The sequence below is a fragment of the Elephas maximus genome, chromosome 2, assembly GCF_024166365.1.
Source record: "Elephas maximus indicus isolate mEleMax1 chromosome 2, mEleMax1 primary haplotype, whole genome shotgun sequence".
In the NCBI taxonomy this organism is placed as follows: domain Eukaryota; kingdom Metazoa; phylum Chordata; class Mammalia; order Proboscidea; family Elephantidae; genus Elephas; species Elephas maximus.
In genome coordinates this window covers 175,504,715-175,519,038 of record NC_064820.1, presented here as the reverse complement: position 1 = coordinate 175,519,038, position 14,324 = coordinate 175,504,715, and the positions used below count along the sequence as shown (strand labels likewise).

Below are 14,324 nucleotides of genomic sequence, written 5' to 3'. Positions count from 1 at the left end.
AGCTATGTTGTCTGTTTTCCAGGTCACAGGAAAATTAGAAGGAGCAAACTAGAGGGAGGTTGGGAGTGGAGGCGGATTGTTAGAAACAGCCTCAGTGACAGCAGAAGTGACAGCTGACAGCCTAATGTCTAGGGCAAGAACGGAAAAACTAAAAAGCAGACAGAGCTACATTACTGTGCAGCACATTAATGACTGTTCATAATGACGGTGCCCTGAGTCATCGGGAAAGAGATGACAATTATATTGAATAGATTCTGTTTAAAACAGCGAGACACGTGTAATGCACTCTCAAAAGACTTCCAGCAAATGCAGTTGTATTGTATGATATTAAAGGAGATTTGACTTCAGTTTTTTGTAGAGTTTCCTTAGGTAACGACCCTCACTTCCTGAAGGGGCATTTTAAACGAGGACTTATAGAATATATGTGAGAGTATCAATGTATGCAGTGTGCAAACATGAACTATACCACACACACACACCATGTTAGCAAGAGCCTCTGATTAGTACGTGAGAGCTTTGGTTTCCTCTCTTTTTAGAGCTTTGAAAGACCCAGAAAGTCGTTTTGGTGAAAGGTGAATTCATTCCCTGCCTACTCCATCTATCAGCCTTTTAGCTCTTAGATTTTTATTTCCTAATTAATTCCATAGGCCAAGATTCTGCCCACGTATTATTGTTAATTAGAAGCAACCAATTATATAGCTTTATAAACTGGCAACTTTGATAGTAAGCATTCAGCCCCTCCCATAAATATATGCAGCTTTCCTTTTTGTTTTGTATTTTAAATTTCAAACAAATAAACAGCAACACAGGTCTCTAAGCCAGACCCGAGCAGGGACTGATGCTGCTTCTTGACTGAATTTAGAAAAACAAGCCTGGAGAAAGCACTCATTGTGTAGTCCCAAACCACAGAAGCTGGCATTCCTGGTGGCTGATCCTCTCTTTCTGGAATACCCTAGACCTCAGGAACTCACCAGCACTTTTCCAGCTCCCAGACTGTCAGGATGGGATCCAGTCTTTAACGGGGCCCAACTGGCATACCATCTACATCCTGGGAAGAGAGCTGGAGAAAGTTTATTTAAAAAAAAAAAAAAAATGACCAAGAATAAATAAGTAAGCCCACAAAACCAAAGGTAGTTGAAGTATAATGTATTTATTTTAGTCTTTTTCTCCCCAAAACTGGTATTTTGAAAGTTGATCTTCTCACAATTTTGTTCTGTACAATTAACTGCATTGGTTTAGGGACCTGGTTAGTTTCCTCATCAGAAGAATTGGGAAGTGTATTTTTGGGAATGCTTAATGAGAATACCAGGCATTTTGTGAAGGCAAAGTGAAAAAAAGATTTTTGAATGAAGTGTTATCGATTATTATTGTTATTTTTTGAGATTCATAAGGGACTTCATTGAATCTTCATCCTAATTATTGGTGGTGGTTAATGGCATCACAACATTTATTTGTTCAGTATTCAGGTATTAATTGAGTGTCTCTCTGGAGTCTCTGAGTGGTGTGGATGGTTAATATGCTTGGTTGCTGCTAACCAAGAGGTTGGAGGTTCAAAGTCTGCCAGAGGTGCCTTGGAAGAAAGGCCTGGTGATCTACTTTCAAAAAATCAGCCATTGAAAAACCCTATGGAGCTCAATTCTACTGTGACACGAAAGGGGTCACTCTGAGTTGGAATTGACTCGATGCCAACCATTTTTTCTTTTTTTTTTGGTACTAGTTCTCGGACCCTGGTAAATACTGGGAGCACAGTAATGAAAACAAGAAAGACAAAGTTCAGATCCTTTTGGGGCTTATATTCTAATTGGGGGACACAGACAATAAATAGGAAAAAATAGCTACACCTCTCTACTATCTCTCCATCTGCGTCTATGCCCATGTCTATACTGAGAGAAATTTCATATAGTGTTACGTAATACCACTGACTATCCAAAGCTAGGTTTAAATCCTCCATTTAACTCAATTCCTGAGACTTCAGTTTCCGAAAGTCTTTTCTGACATTCACACATAAAGTTTATCTTTGGGAATTCATGGAGTCCAACATATTTTGCTAAACATTGGTTTAAAACTATTTTTTTTGAAAAGACAAAAGAAAACCAGAATGTTTGTGAAACTGTACATGCCTCCAGTGGCTTTCTTTCACGTCCCCTAAGCAATCACATACTGCCTTTGAGAGAAGCAGTTCTGGGCAACAAAAGAATCTGTGTTACGAAACCCAGAGAACTCTGATCAGGGAACAAACCAAAACGCACTGAGGGACTCGGGAGAAGCTGGTGTCCTCTGATTTATGCTGTATCCACTTCAGGGGAGTAGGAATATCATATGGAGATTCAGCCAGCACAGTCACCAGGCGTATACACTGTTCATATTTCAGCTTCCTTTAAGAACTCCTGAAAATAATTTTTTTTTAATGCCATGTCTAACTATAAAACGATGAATGTTACAGCGTGCAAGGTAAACAAGTTTGCTTTTTTTGGTCACCATCACTCTGGAATCTCTTGAAAAAGCCTCAGTCAATTTGGTTTCGAAGCTTTAATTATGCTTTCATGTTACAGTTTCCTTATTTAAGTGTCTGCTTTATGTCCATCACTCAGCACCCCCCGCCTATCTCAAAAGAGATGGATATTATTATCCTAATTGAGGAGGAGAGAGAATGCTGTGAGAATTATTAATACATAAATTAAAAAAAAAATTAATCTTGAAAGTGCTTTAGGGTCCCTAGAGAAGCTTTGCACAAACACAAAGCATATTTAATATTATTATAAGTACCCTCCAGAGCAGATGGAAACTGATGCGGTATGAGATGAGTAAACTGAGGCACAGAAGAGTGACAAAGGGTGAATGGGTCAGTGCGCCTTAGAACCCAGAGTCTGTGGATGGGCAACATCTCAAAACCACTGTACCAGTGCCCACTTCAGGCTTTTTCTAGTCACAAGTGTTCATTATTTTTCTGGAGGAGAAAATTCTATTACCCTTTTCCTTTAAGTCTTTGCTTCTTTTTTTCTTTTTTAACTTTTTGGTGTTCAAGGTAATTAAGGTTAGAATATTAAATCCTAAGGCTAGTAATGAAAAATCACTGGTGTGCTTTCTAGTAATCCCTGTTATTTTTTTGGCTTTGTGGCTTGGAACATCAAATTGCATTTGTTTCATATAGTTCCATTTGTTGGAAAACATGCATAAAGGCTTACTTGGACTTAGTTTTACTTTTTTGTTTTGCTGGGAAATTATTCTTATCTTGTTTTTCGTGGAGAAAGCTTTTTTTTTTTTATTCTTTGAGTACCTACTATGTTCCCAGAGCTTTTGAGGAGAAGCATACAATATAAGCTGTGCAGAGGTGGGGTGAAAATAAACCTATTACAATTATGAGAGAACAATTTGGGATAGTAGGATCGGACAGGCAGGGTGGTCCTGAGTCAGGGAGACCTGCCACTTCTAATTAGTTTCTTCTTCTTCTTATTTTTTTATTGAGCTTTAAGTGAAAGTTTACAAATCAAGTCATTCTCTCCTATCAAATCTTATACACACCTTGCTTGCTATGTACTCCTAGTTGCTCTCGCCCTGAGACAGCACACTCCTTCTCTCCACCCTGTATTCCCCGTGTCCATTTAGCCAGCTTCTGTCCCCATCTGCCTTCTCTTCTCCCCTCCAGACAGGAGCTGCCAACATAGTCTCATGTGTCTACTTGAGCCAAGAAACTCACTCCTCACCAGTATCATTTTCTATTTTATAGTCCAGTCCAATCCCTGTCTGAAGAGTTGGCTTTGGGAATGGTTCCTGTCTTGGGCTAACAGAAGGTCTGGGGGACCATGACCTCTGGGGTCCTTCTAGTCTCAGTTAGACCATTAAGTCTAGTCTTTTTACAAGAATATGAGGTCTGCATCCCACTGCTCTCCTGCTCCATCAGGGATTCTCTGTTGTGTTCTCTGTCAGGGCAGTAATGGATTGTAGCCGGGCACCATCTAATTCTTCTGGTTTTAGGCTGATACAGTCTCTGGTTTATGTGGCCCTTTCTGTCTCTTGGCCTCATAATTACCATGTGTCTTTGGTGTTCTTCATTCTCCTTTGCTCCAGGTGGGTTGAGACCAATCAATGCATCTTACTTAGATGGCAGCTTACTAGCTTTTAAGACCCCAGACACCACTCACCAAAGTGGGATGCAGAATGTTTTCTTAATAGATTTTACTAGGCCAATTGACCTAGTCCAGTTGGTTTCTTGATCATGCTGCTTTAACTTACCTAAAGCTCATATTCCTCATCTATGAAACAGAGCTAATAACCATACTTATCCCTTAGTACTACATGATACAAACCACTGAAAGCATTTAGCACAATGTTTGGCACAAGGTTAGAAGACAATGAAAGCAAATTGCTGCTGATGTCACCATGGTGGCATCACCATCATCAGCTTAAGTGTGAGCTAGAGTGATTCAGATAATAAGTGCAATTGACTATTAGAGAAGAAAGTTATTCCCAAGATTTTTCTCTCTCCCCACACCCCCCAGAATTCTACAACATGTTTCCATTAATGCTTTTAAATACTAGGTTGTCGTTGTTAGTTACTCTCGAGTCGGCTTCAACTCATGGCGACCTCATGTACTACAGTTGCCCAGTCCTGTGCCATCTTCATGATTATTGGTTTGAGTCCATTGTTGAGGCTATTGTAGTGTCTTCCAAACTAGGGGGCTCATCTTCCTCATTATATTGGACAATATTCTGTGATCTGTAGGGTTTTCCTTGGCTAATATTTGGAAGTAGATCTTAGGCCTTTCTTCTAGTCTGTATTAGTCTGAAAAAAAAAAAATGCTCCCCTGAAATCTGTCCATCATGAGTGATACCTGCTGGTATCATAGCAACATGCAAGCGAGCACAGTACAACAAACTGACAGATGGGTAGTGGAAATTCTAGGTACCCTCATTGATCTACCATGCTGGTCATACATTTAATTCTACAAGGGGCTTTTATAAAAATCATTGGAAGAATGGTCCTGTCCCATGTCCCTGTTCTGTGTTTCCATCTTTTGCAGGCATTCTTTTGGAGTTTTATTTCTAGAACTCAGAATGGTTTTTCTTGTAGATCCATGGTGGTTGAGGTCCCAGTCTGGACCGCAAAACTCACATAACCCGTAATGCGCTTCAGCCTTGTTTTCAGTAACCTTACGAAGATAGCTAACACTTGCTGAGCATCTCCTATGTGCCCTCATTGTGCTTCTAGAGCTTTCAGGCTGCCTCTTGGAGTTCTGCTTCCATGTGCAGCTGCACCATCGGCCATGCATCCACGGACAATGCCCCTGTTCTCTTTCCTGTACTTCTGCTGGGCGGGAAGGCCCCATCTCACCACCTCTGTGTCTGTCCTCCATCTCTCTCACTTCCACATAGCTTGACTTTGCAACCAGTGGATGTAGGGATGACAGCAGTTGTTGTAGCAGAGTCTAACTCATGGAGACCCCAAGTATGTCAGAGTAAAACTGTGCCCCATAGGGTTTTCAATAGCTGATTTTTCAGAAACAGAGACACACCTTTCTTCTGAGGTGTCTCTGGGTGAACTCGAGCCTCCAAACTTTCTATTATCAGCAGAATGTGTTAACTGTGCCACCCAGGGAGGCTTCCACATATCCTGCCCCTGGACAGTAGCCACTTGTGGAAGGTGGCTGACCACCATGTGGCTCTTCTGGTCTTGTGCTGTGGTCTGAAGCGGATAAAGTGCTCACACAAGCGGCTCAGAGGGAGCGTAACTACTGCTGCCTGCACTTCCTTGATGAGCTGGCAGCCTCTCCCGGAGCCTTGTGGAAACCATGTGTGCTTTTTTCTTCTTAATGCCACATATTAAAAATGATTTTTTGTCATAAAATTAATGCATTGTTGTCATTGAGAATTTGGAGACTTCAGAATGAAAGGAATGAGGAATAAAATAAAAATGGCCCATAACTTTACCATCTAGAGGTAATTTCTGTCAACATTTTGATGTTTTTCCTTCTTTTCTTCTACGCAAATATATAGCTAATTCTTCTACATTTACATGTAATATATATTGTATAAAACTGATATTATTCTATTTTCAATTTTAAGTAATAGCTTTCTGTTAATAAAAATAATGCCTTCCGATGTACAGATTTATTTATTTCACAATTATTTATGTGATTATCATTTCTTATGCAAGCTTGGGAAATTATACGCACAAACATACACACACACACCCCTGTATAAATACACATATACAGGGTGAGAGATAGAGCAGACAAATCACATCTAAAGTTGAGTCTAGAAATAAACACTCTTAACATTTAATATAAGGAGTCCTGGTGGTGCAATGGTTAAGTCCTCAGCTGCTAACTGAAAGGTCGGTAGTTCGAACCCACCAGCCGCTCTGTGGGAGAAAGATGTGGCTTCCGTAAAGATTACAGCCTTGGAAACCCTTTGGGGCAGTTCTACTCTGTCTTGTTGAGTCTCTATGAGTTGGAATCAACTCTACGGCAATGAGTTTATCATTTAATGTGTATCTTTGTGGGCTACTTTTTTAGTGTTTCTTAACTTTTTAAAAATTTTTTTCATCATGTCACTTTTCACTGGCGTCATAGACCTTTAGACTCTTCTTTTTTTTACCGTTTAGATGAAACATGAGCAGTGGTCCTATGCCCCAGTGCTGAGGCAGTTGGATAATTAATTTTAAGAGAAACTGAGGGAATGAGCAGGTAAATACTAGCTGGGAAAGAACAGTTGACTCTTAGAGATAGATTACAACACCTAGTGGAGTCAAATATCTCATTGAATTCTGACCTAATTTACATATGTATTTATTCCAGAAATATTTTGAAAATACGCTGCATGCAAGGCATTGAGTTAAATAGTTTAGAGGATACAAACATGAATTAGACCTTGTCCCTGCTCTCAGGGACTGTCTAATGGGAGAAAGATATGTAAGGAAATCTTTTCATGACACAATGCCAAAGTGGATGCTAAGTGCCATATTATAAATACCATATTTATATAAATTTCTAGAAAGGTACAGACAACCCTGACTCTTAGGATCAGGTCAAACTTATGAAAGAGAGAATTTATGGTCGGGGCTTAAAGAACAAGTAGGATAATCAGTAGGGGAATGCTCAGGCAAAGTAATGGCATGAATAAAGCAAAGATGTTAGGTCAGGTTGTGGTGTTTTATGTATCCGTGCCCTAGACTCTGGAATGTGGAACGGCAAAATGGGAAGCATGACTAGAAAAGTAGACGGGCTGTCAGGCCTTTGAGCTCCCTGAGCATTGTGCCAAGGAGTTTGGACTATATTTTGTAGGCAAAGGGACAGTTGAAGGTTTAGTCAGGGCATGACCTAATGAGATTATATTAGAAGAAGATAATTCTAGTGGAGGGAGATTAGTTGGAAGGCAAATATAATATTGTAATAAAGTAAGAAATGGTGACAACCTGAACAGGAAAAAGTGAAGAAGCAAAGGAGAGCCAGTGAAGTCCAAACCAGTTACCATCGAGTTGATTCTGACACATAGTGACCCTATAGGACAGAGTAGAACTGCCCCCTAGGGTTTCCAAGGCTATAATCTTTACAGAAACAGATTGCCACATCTTTTTCCCACAGACCTACTGGTGGGTTTGAACTGCTGACCCTTTGGTTAAAAGCCAAGCACTTAACCACGCACCACCAGGGCTCCTTCAGTGGAGGCTAAACCAAAAACAAAAAAAACAAAAAACCCAAACCCACTGCTGTCAAGTCGATTCAAACTCATAATGACCTTATAGGAGAGAGTAGAACTGCCCCATAGGGTTTCCAAAGAGCAGCTGGTGGATTTGAACTGCCAACCTTTCAGTTAGCAGCCGAGTACTTAACCACTGCACCACCAGGCCTCCTTCAGTGAAATCTAATGGAGACAAAATCAACATGACTTAAGAAAAACTTGGAGTGTGAAAAAATAAAGATGATCCCTAGTTTTTTATTTTGGGCGATTCGGAGAAGAACATTCCCTTAACCGAGAGAGAAAACACAGGAGGAAGAAATTAGTTTGCAGATAGTAACATGATAAATTTAGCTTGCTTCAAGCTGAGATTGAGGTGTCAGTAAGACATGCTTGGGGAGATTCTGTTACTCTGTTGCTAATAAAAGCTTGGTGCTTGGCCAGAGAGAGCCAGACTACAGGTGTAGATCTGGAAGTCAGTGTAGGGGAGGTGGTTGAGCTAAGGAGTGTACTCAAGAAGCGTTAGACAATAGTAAAAAGAAAAAATATGGGGCTACACTTGTGAAATTTCTACAGTTAACAAGTTGGCAGAGGAGAGGAGCAAATGAGGAAGATCAAAATACTCAGGAGCCAGTGAGTAAGAGAAAAGCTCTGGAAAACACTTATTTACCAGGCATAAGAAATCAGTTTCCTTCCTAGGGTTTCACACGTTGTATGCTATTGAGTTGAGTCTGACTCATAGTAGAACGGCCCCATAGGGTTTCCTAGGTTATAATCTTTACAGCAGCAGGTGGATTCAAACCATCAACCTCAAGTTTAGCAGCCAAGCGCTTAACCTTTATGCCACTAGGGTTCCTTTGTGATTCACATAATCTTGGGTGGTTTGCCTGACCCTCACCTTTCTCCTTTGGAATTCTTATCCAACAAGAGTAGATTTTAAAAGATACTGAGTGTGAAAGTACTCAGTATACTCTCAGATACTTTGCAACTCTTAGGTCTTAAAATGAGTGTCACAGAAGTGAAGGAAGTGGAGACTTCCAAGAAGGAGGAAAGTGATGTCAGATGCCGAAGTTTCAGAATATGTAAGTTTCTAGTTCGACTTGTGTGGCATGTATACAAGTTCGGCACATACTTGTTTTGTATATATATACGTTTGGTATGAATACAGAGTTCTAGCCCGGCTTGTTCCGAATGTAATTTAAAGAAGTTAAGTCAAAAAAGTGAATCCATCCTCCAATCACTTAGAACAGTATTTCCCGAAGTTTGGAGCCTGTGCCTCTGATAGTACAGGAGACAATTCTGGATCTGACAGACATTAAGTATAACTGAATCATATAGTGAAAAAATTATTCTCCTTTCATTTCTCTTTTAATCCTTCTGATTTGTGTTAAGGGAGAAAGTGTCACTTCCTGAGTCTTCTAACACTAGCCAGTCTCCCTTTGCAATAAAGAGAGAACAGAAGCCTTCACGTTGTCAACAGTATGTAGCTAGGATTTAACAGCATTTTATTAACTTTAACTACCAAAAAAACCCCAGACCCATTGCTTGGCTTGATTCTGACTCATAGCAGCCCTGTAGGACAGAGTAGAACTGCCCTACAGGGTTTCCAAGGAGCGACTGGTGGATTTGAACTGTCGACCTTTTGGCTAGCAGCTAAGCTCTTACCCGCTATGCCATCAAGGCTCCAACTTTAACTACAATTCCTTCTTATTTTGACAGATGATACTCATTTTCCAATTATTGTAGTGATATAAGGTTTCCTTCCAAAATAAAATTTTAAACAAAAAGTGAGCAGTTTTTTTTTTTTAAATATTACTTACATAATTGTATAGGTGGTATATATATGTGGTAATATTGAGAAACTGGTATTCCAATGATTGACGTTTACAAAATTTAGATTGATTGGAGCCCTCCCTCTGTTGCTTAGACTGGCTGCCTTTAGTCCAACCGGGCTGGGACAATGTGTGAAATTTATCTGTGATCTGGGGGTTTTGGGTTCTAGACCCTATCCTTCCCTAAGCTGTTGGGTGATTTTGGAAACTATTATACTCTTCTGAACTTTGGTGTCCTCAGCCGTTAAAATGAAAGGATTAGTTTAAATGATCCCTAAAGTTCCTTCCAGCAACAAATTAGACGATTCTTTGAGTGATTAATAAATAATCCTGTACTTTCAAATTATTTGGTCGTTGTTGTTGTTAGTTGTTGCACAGTTGGTTCTGACTTCTGGCGACCCCACGTGTTACAGAGTAGAACTGCTCTGTAGGGTTTTCTTGGCTGAAATAACAAAAGTAGATTACTTGGCTTTTTCTTCATGGTACCACTGGGTGGATTCGAACCACCAGACATTAGAACTCAGCTAAAATTTTTTAGTTTTTTCCTCCATATGCCATCAATATCATGTATCAGTGCTAGAGACTCTTCCCAGGCCAACATCCGCAGCAAGGACAACATCATCAAATTCATTCTTTCATCATGATTCAGATTCTTCTTCATTTGTGAAGGATAATTGTTTTAAGGAGAAATCTTTTCTTTAGTTAGGACCACTGATTAAAATTGAAAATGAAATTGTAAATGAACATAGGTTTCAATTTCCTGAGCCTTATGCTTTATGCTAAAACCTGACTGTCATTCAGTAGTTTCATTGTCGTCATATTTAATCAATTTATAAAGCCCATATATTGTGTTCCTCAGTATAGTAACTCATAGTATAAGTCCTTATACTTAAAAAAAAAAAAAGTTTCTGCCCATATATTTAGTAATATCTTCCCACCTTTTAAAATTTACTTCCCCTGAGAAGAGGGAGGACAGATAAAGTGTTTTCAAACTGGCTGAATTTTCTTCTAAGTACTATTGTGAATAAATGTGACTCTATACTGTATGCGACTCTTAAAAATAGAACCATATTGCCTATTTGGAATATAACAATATGGCGACCTCCTCCATCAAAGACACTGCCAAGGATTGGGCAATAAAAGAAAAAAAGAGATAGTGTGGAGATATAAAAACTCACATGCAGTCTGTGGGTCTGAAAAATTTGAGCTTGTTACTACCTTTAAAAAGTTTCCATCTGAGCAATTTCTGCTCTATGATTAGAAACAAGTATTTGTCCCTATCATTTTTGAAACGCATTGGTGTCACCTTTTGCTCTTACTGGGTGACTTTTTGCTAGCAACTTAACCATCTTAAGACTCTGTTTTCAATTCTGAAGAAAAAAGGGATAATGATACAGCCAGTGTTCTAACCAAATTAGGGCTACATATAAAATCCCTAGCAATGTAGTAGATACCTCCTAAAAAAAAATTAGATGCTCAATAATAGGTGTTAGTTTCCAACATCCTAGTAAAGCTCTCTGAACAGTGCCTGAGATGAAACATACACTTGATTTTGGAAGATCACCTGTCACGATCCTTCAAAATCTCTCCCTTCCTGTTCCCTGTACATTATACATTGATTTCCTGGTTTCTATACTTACAGATTAGAAGAGCAGATTGAAAGCAGCAAAGAATATCCAGAGGAAAAAAAATCAGAAAAACTGGTTAAAATAGAAATAATTAGAAAATCACAGCCATCTGGGTCCATTGAATGCAGAGGAAAAACAGCTGTTCATGCCTCAGTGGTTGCTTAGGGCTTTTGTGTATTACAGCAAAGTATAATAAGGGGTATTCCAAATGATGATCTTGATTTATCAAGGCTAAGTGTAATTGTATACACTTTGCTTATTTTAGGACGTATATATATATATATATATATAAATATATATACATTGCATTTTGGGAGAATTTCAGTATGAAAAGTGTTTTTTATCTGTTTGTGTTTCGCACTTTCATGGATAAACCTAACTTAGCCATTGAAAGCACTCAGCCATGGAGGTAAACTCTATCTCCAGGAGCTCCACATAAATGTGGTCTTCTGAAGCGCCTTTTGTGTGTCTTCAGCAAAGAAACTAAAGTTCTGTATGTTCTATGGAAGAGGATAAAGCATTTTTAATTACGAAGTTAAAACATTTTTTATGCAGATGGCCTTGTCTTTATGTTTCACGAGCATTGGACAGAAATTACTTGTGAACTCTAGCAGTAGCAAGCTTCTCATGTGTTTTTTTCCCAGGACTTGGTGTGAAGGCAGTGTTCCCAGGTGTGACCCAGGGGCTGGCATTCGGCTTCTAACGGTGCCATCTGTGATTCTCTGGGCAAAACACTTGAACTGGGTCTGGTTTGCACATTGAAATGCAAACCCTTTCTAAGTCGCCCCTGTAAGAATAGCGTAAACGTAAGTTAGGACAAACTCATGGGATGATCCAGTAGTACACACACGTTCAGTGAATCTGAAAGGAGACAAAGAATGGGCAATTGCAGACACCAGAAAGAGATAACATACAGGACCCAGCATCAGGAGAGGTCAACCAGTCAAATACCAGGGCTGGATTTTTCAAAGACCCAGATAATGCCAGTTTTATGGCCATTAATAACATTTTAGTTACACAAACAAAGATAAGAGTAGTAAAAAATAAATTCCACTTCACAGTGTAATGCGATTGCCAGCAGGGTTCAGAAGTGAACTTTCTCATTGTGCACATGGCATTGCATAATAGACCAGGGATCATTCCGCAGCCCCCTCCCCAACTGCCCGTTTCCCTTCACCGACAGTCCTTAGGATGGCCAGATCCGTAGGCTACTGAGGGAGGCAGATTCTTTGGTTTCCCCTTTAAAGCTCTTTGATTGTGCTTCTGTCAGTTCACGCACCAAATGGTCTTCAGGGGTATTTCATGCGTGTGTTCTGCCATTAATCAGAGGGCCTTGGCCCACTGTTTTCCTACCTCTGTGTTTTCAACATGTTCAAGGGCTCAGTTCAAACACCAGACCTGCCAGCTTCTGGAAAGGCATGGCAGAGCTCAGCTCTGAGTTGGGTGTCTGCTTCAAACAGAGGCTTTCCAAAGGATATCCTGTGTTAGATAAATCATTTCATTAGTCCAGGTTCACTTTTCAAACCAGGAAGCAGAGTGCCTGCCGGGTAGGAAAACACAGATAATGTTGTTCTGCCTCTAGGCAGAGTACTTGTAAATATAGTTGTCAGTGTCTTTTATACAGTTTTCACTGAGGTTGTATTTTAAGCAGTAACAGATTAATTATATGTTTTAGAGCTTGGTTTATTGAGAGCTGATAGGAAAGCTGAGAAATGGGTCCTTTACACATTGCAATGACAATCTCCCCCTCCAATGTCTCTTCCAGTTGATTACTCCTCATGCCATCCGTGTGCAGACCCCTCCTCGGCACATCCCTGGTGTGGTCGAAGTCACATTGTCCTACAAATCCAAACAGTTCTGCAAGGGGACCCCAGGAAGATTCATTTACACAGGTAAGAACCACAGAGCATGGTGAAGACAGACCTGCCTCAGTCTTGAGGGTATTTCACTTTATCTTGTGTGTAAGTGTGGATTTTATTTTTAAATCTAGTTTCTAGTAAGACAGTCTTTCTTTCTCCACGTCGCCATATGTATGACCAAATGAGTTTTTTTTTTTTTTTAAAGAATTCACCTGAGTATCTATGTTAAATGACAGTTCAGCTTAGTTTGAGCTAAGTCAGTTTAAGTGATTGGTTGAATAGTTAAAGGAGCAGCAAAGGAAGGGGAAAATGGTTCTAGACAAGCCTGAGTCTTTCTGGATGCTAACCCAGGGCCATTGAAGTATGTGTTAATGAATACTACAACTTTTTCTAGTCTGGTTCTAGCATTTGTATTAAAAGCACTTGGTGGTTTTCATATTTAATTCTGGGTTGGTGCTTTCTTCTCCAGTAGCTGCATTTTGTCCTCTCAAAACAGTGTTGGCACATGGACCCACCTTGTGGTAGGAATCTAGGGTTACAGGGCGAATACGAATTTCCTCACATCAGAGGGCAAGAACCAAGTAGGTTGCCTGTGGAAATAAATCCAGTGCATAGCCTGAGTGCCCAGTATTTACTCTAGGGCAGTGATCCACAAACTACAATGTGCAAACCATGCACCCGGGCATCTTGTTGAAATTCAGATTCTGATTCAGTAGGACTGGGTGGGACCTGAGATTCTGCATTTCTAATAAGCTCCGGAGTGATGTTGATGCTGCTAGTCCAAGGATCACACTTTGAGTAGTGAAGTTTAGGACCTCGGCTTAGTATCAGTTATGCCTGAGTAGCTGATCCTGGAAACTCATCCCAGGTTTCATTCTTCATTCAATAAAGGACCACGAGGAGGTTTAGTAGGGAGGGGAAGTTGCTTTTACACAAAGAGACTCCTGAGCACTGAAGGGATGACTCTATTAACACTGCGAATATATCCTAATTATAACCATACAATTAAACGGGTACATTTTTTTTTCTGTAATATTTTACCTTAAAGCATCTTTCCTTTTTTATTTTAGTACTAAGAGCAAAATCAACCATGCTTCTTAGTCACTCAGAGCCTCTCTCGCTCAAAATTATACAAAAACAATGAATGCATCCTGACCCTTAGAAATGCCTCCCAGTCCTTTAAACAACATGTAGGTTTGGTGCCTGCCTGACGATTAGTTTTAGTTAATTGAAAATTATAGGATTGACCCAAGAGGAAAATTTTGTTTGCACTCCAATCACTTTTACAAATTAAGGAAAATTACCACAATTTTGTTTAGCTAAGGTTT

The 14,324-nt window shown here is 39.8% G+C and overlaps 1 protein-coding gene across 5 annotated transcripts in view; it reads left to right on the top strand.

Annotated features, from left to right (window-relative positions):
• Positions 1-14,324, top strand: part of EBF1 (EBF transcription factor 1) — a 447,546-nt gene that overhangs the window by 339,278 nt on the left and 93,944 nt on the right. For all 5 annotated transcript variants that reach the window (XM_049874229.1, XM_049874228.1, XM_049874227.1 and 2 more), the window contains exon 10: positions 12,903-13,029. In XM_049874229.1, coding sequence (XP_049730186.1) covers positions 12,903-13,029 — 127 coding nt within the window. The remainder of the gene's footprint in view (positions 1-12,902; positions 13,030-14,324) is intronic.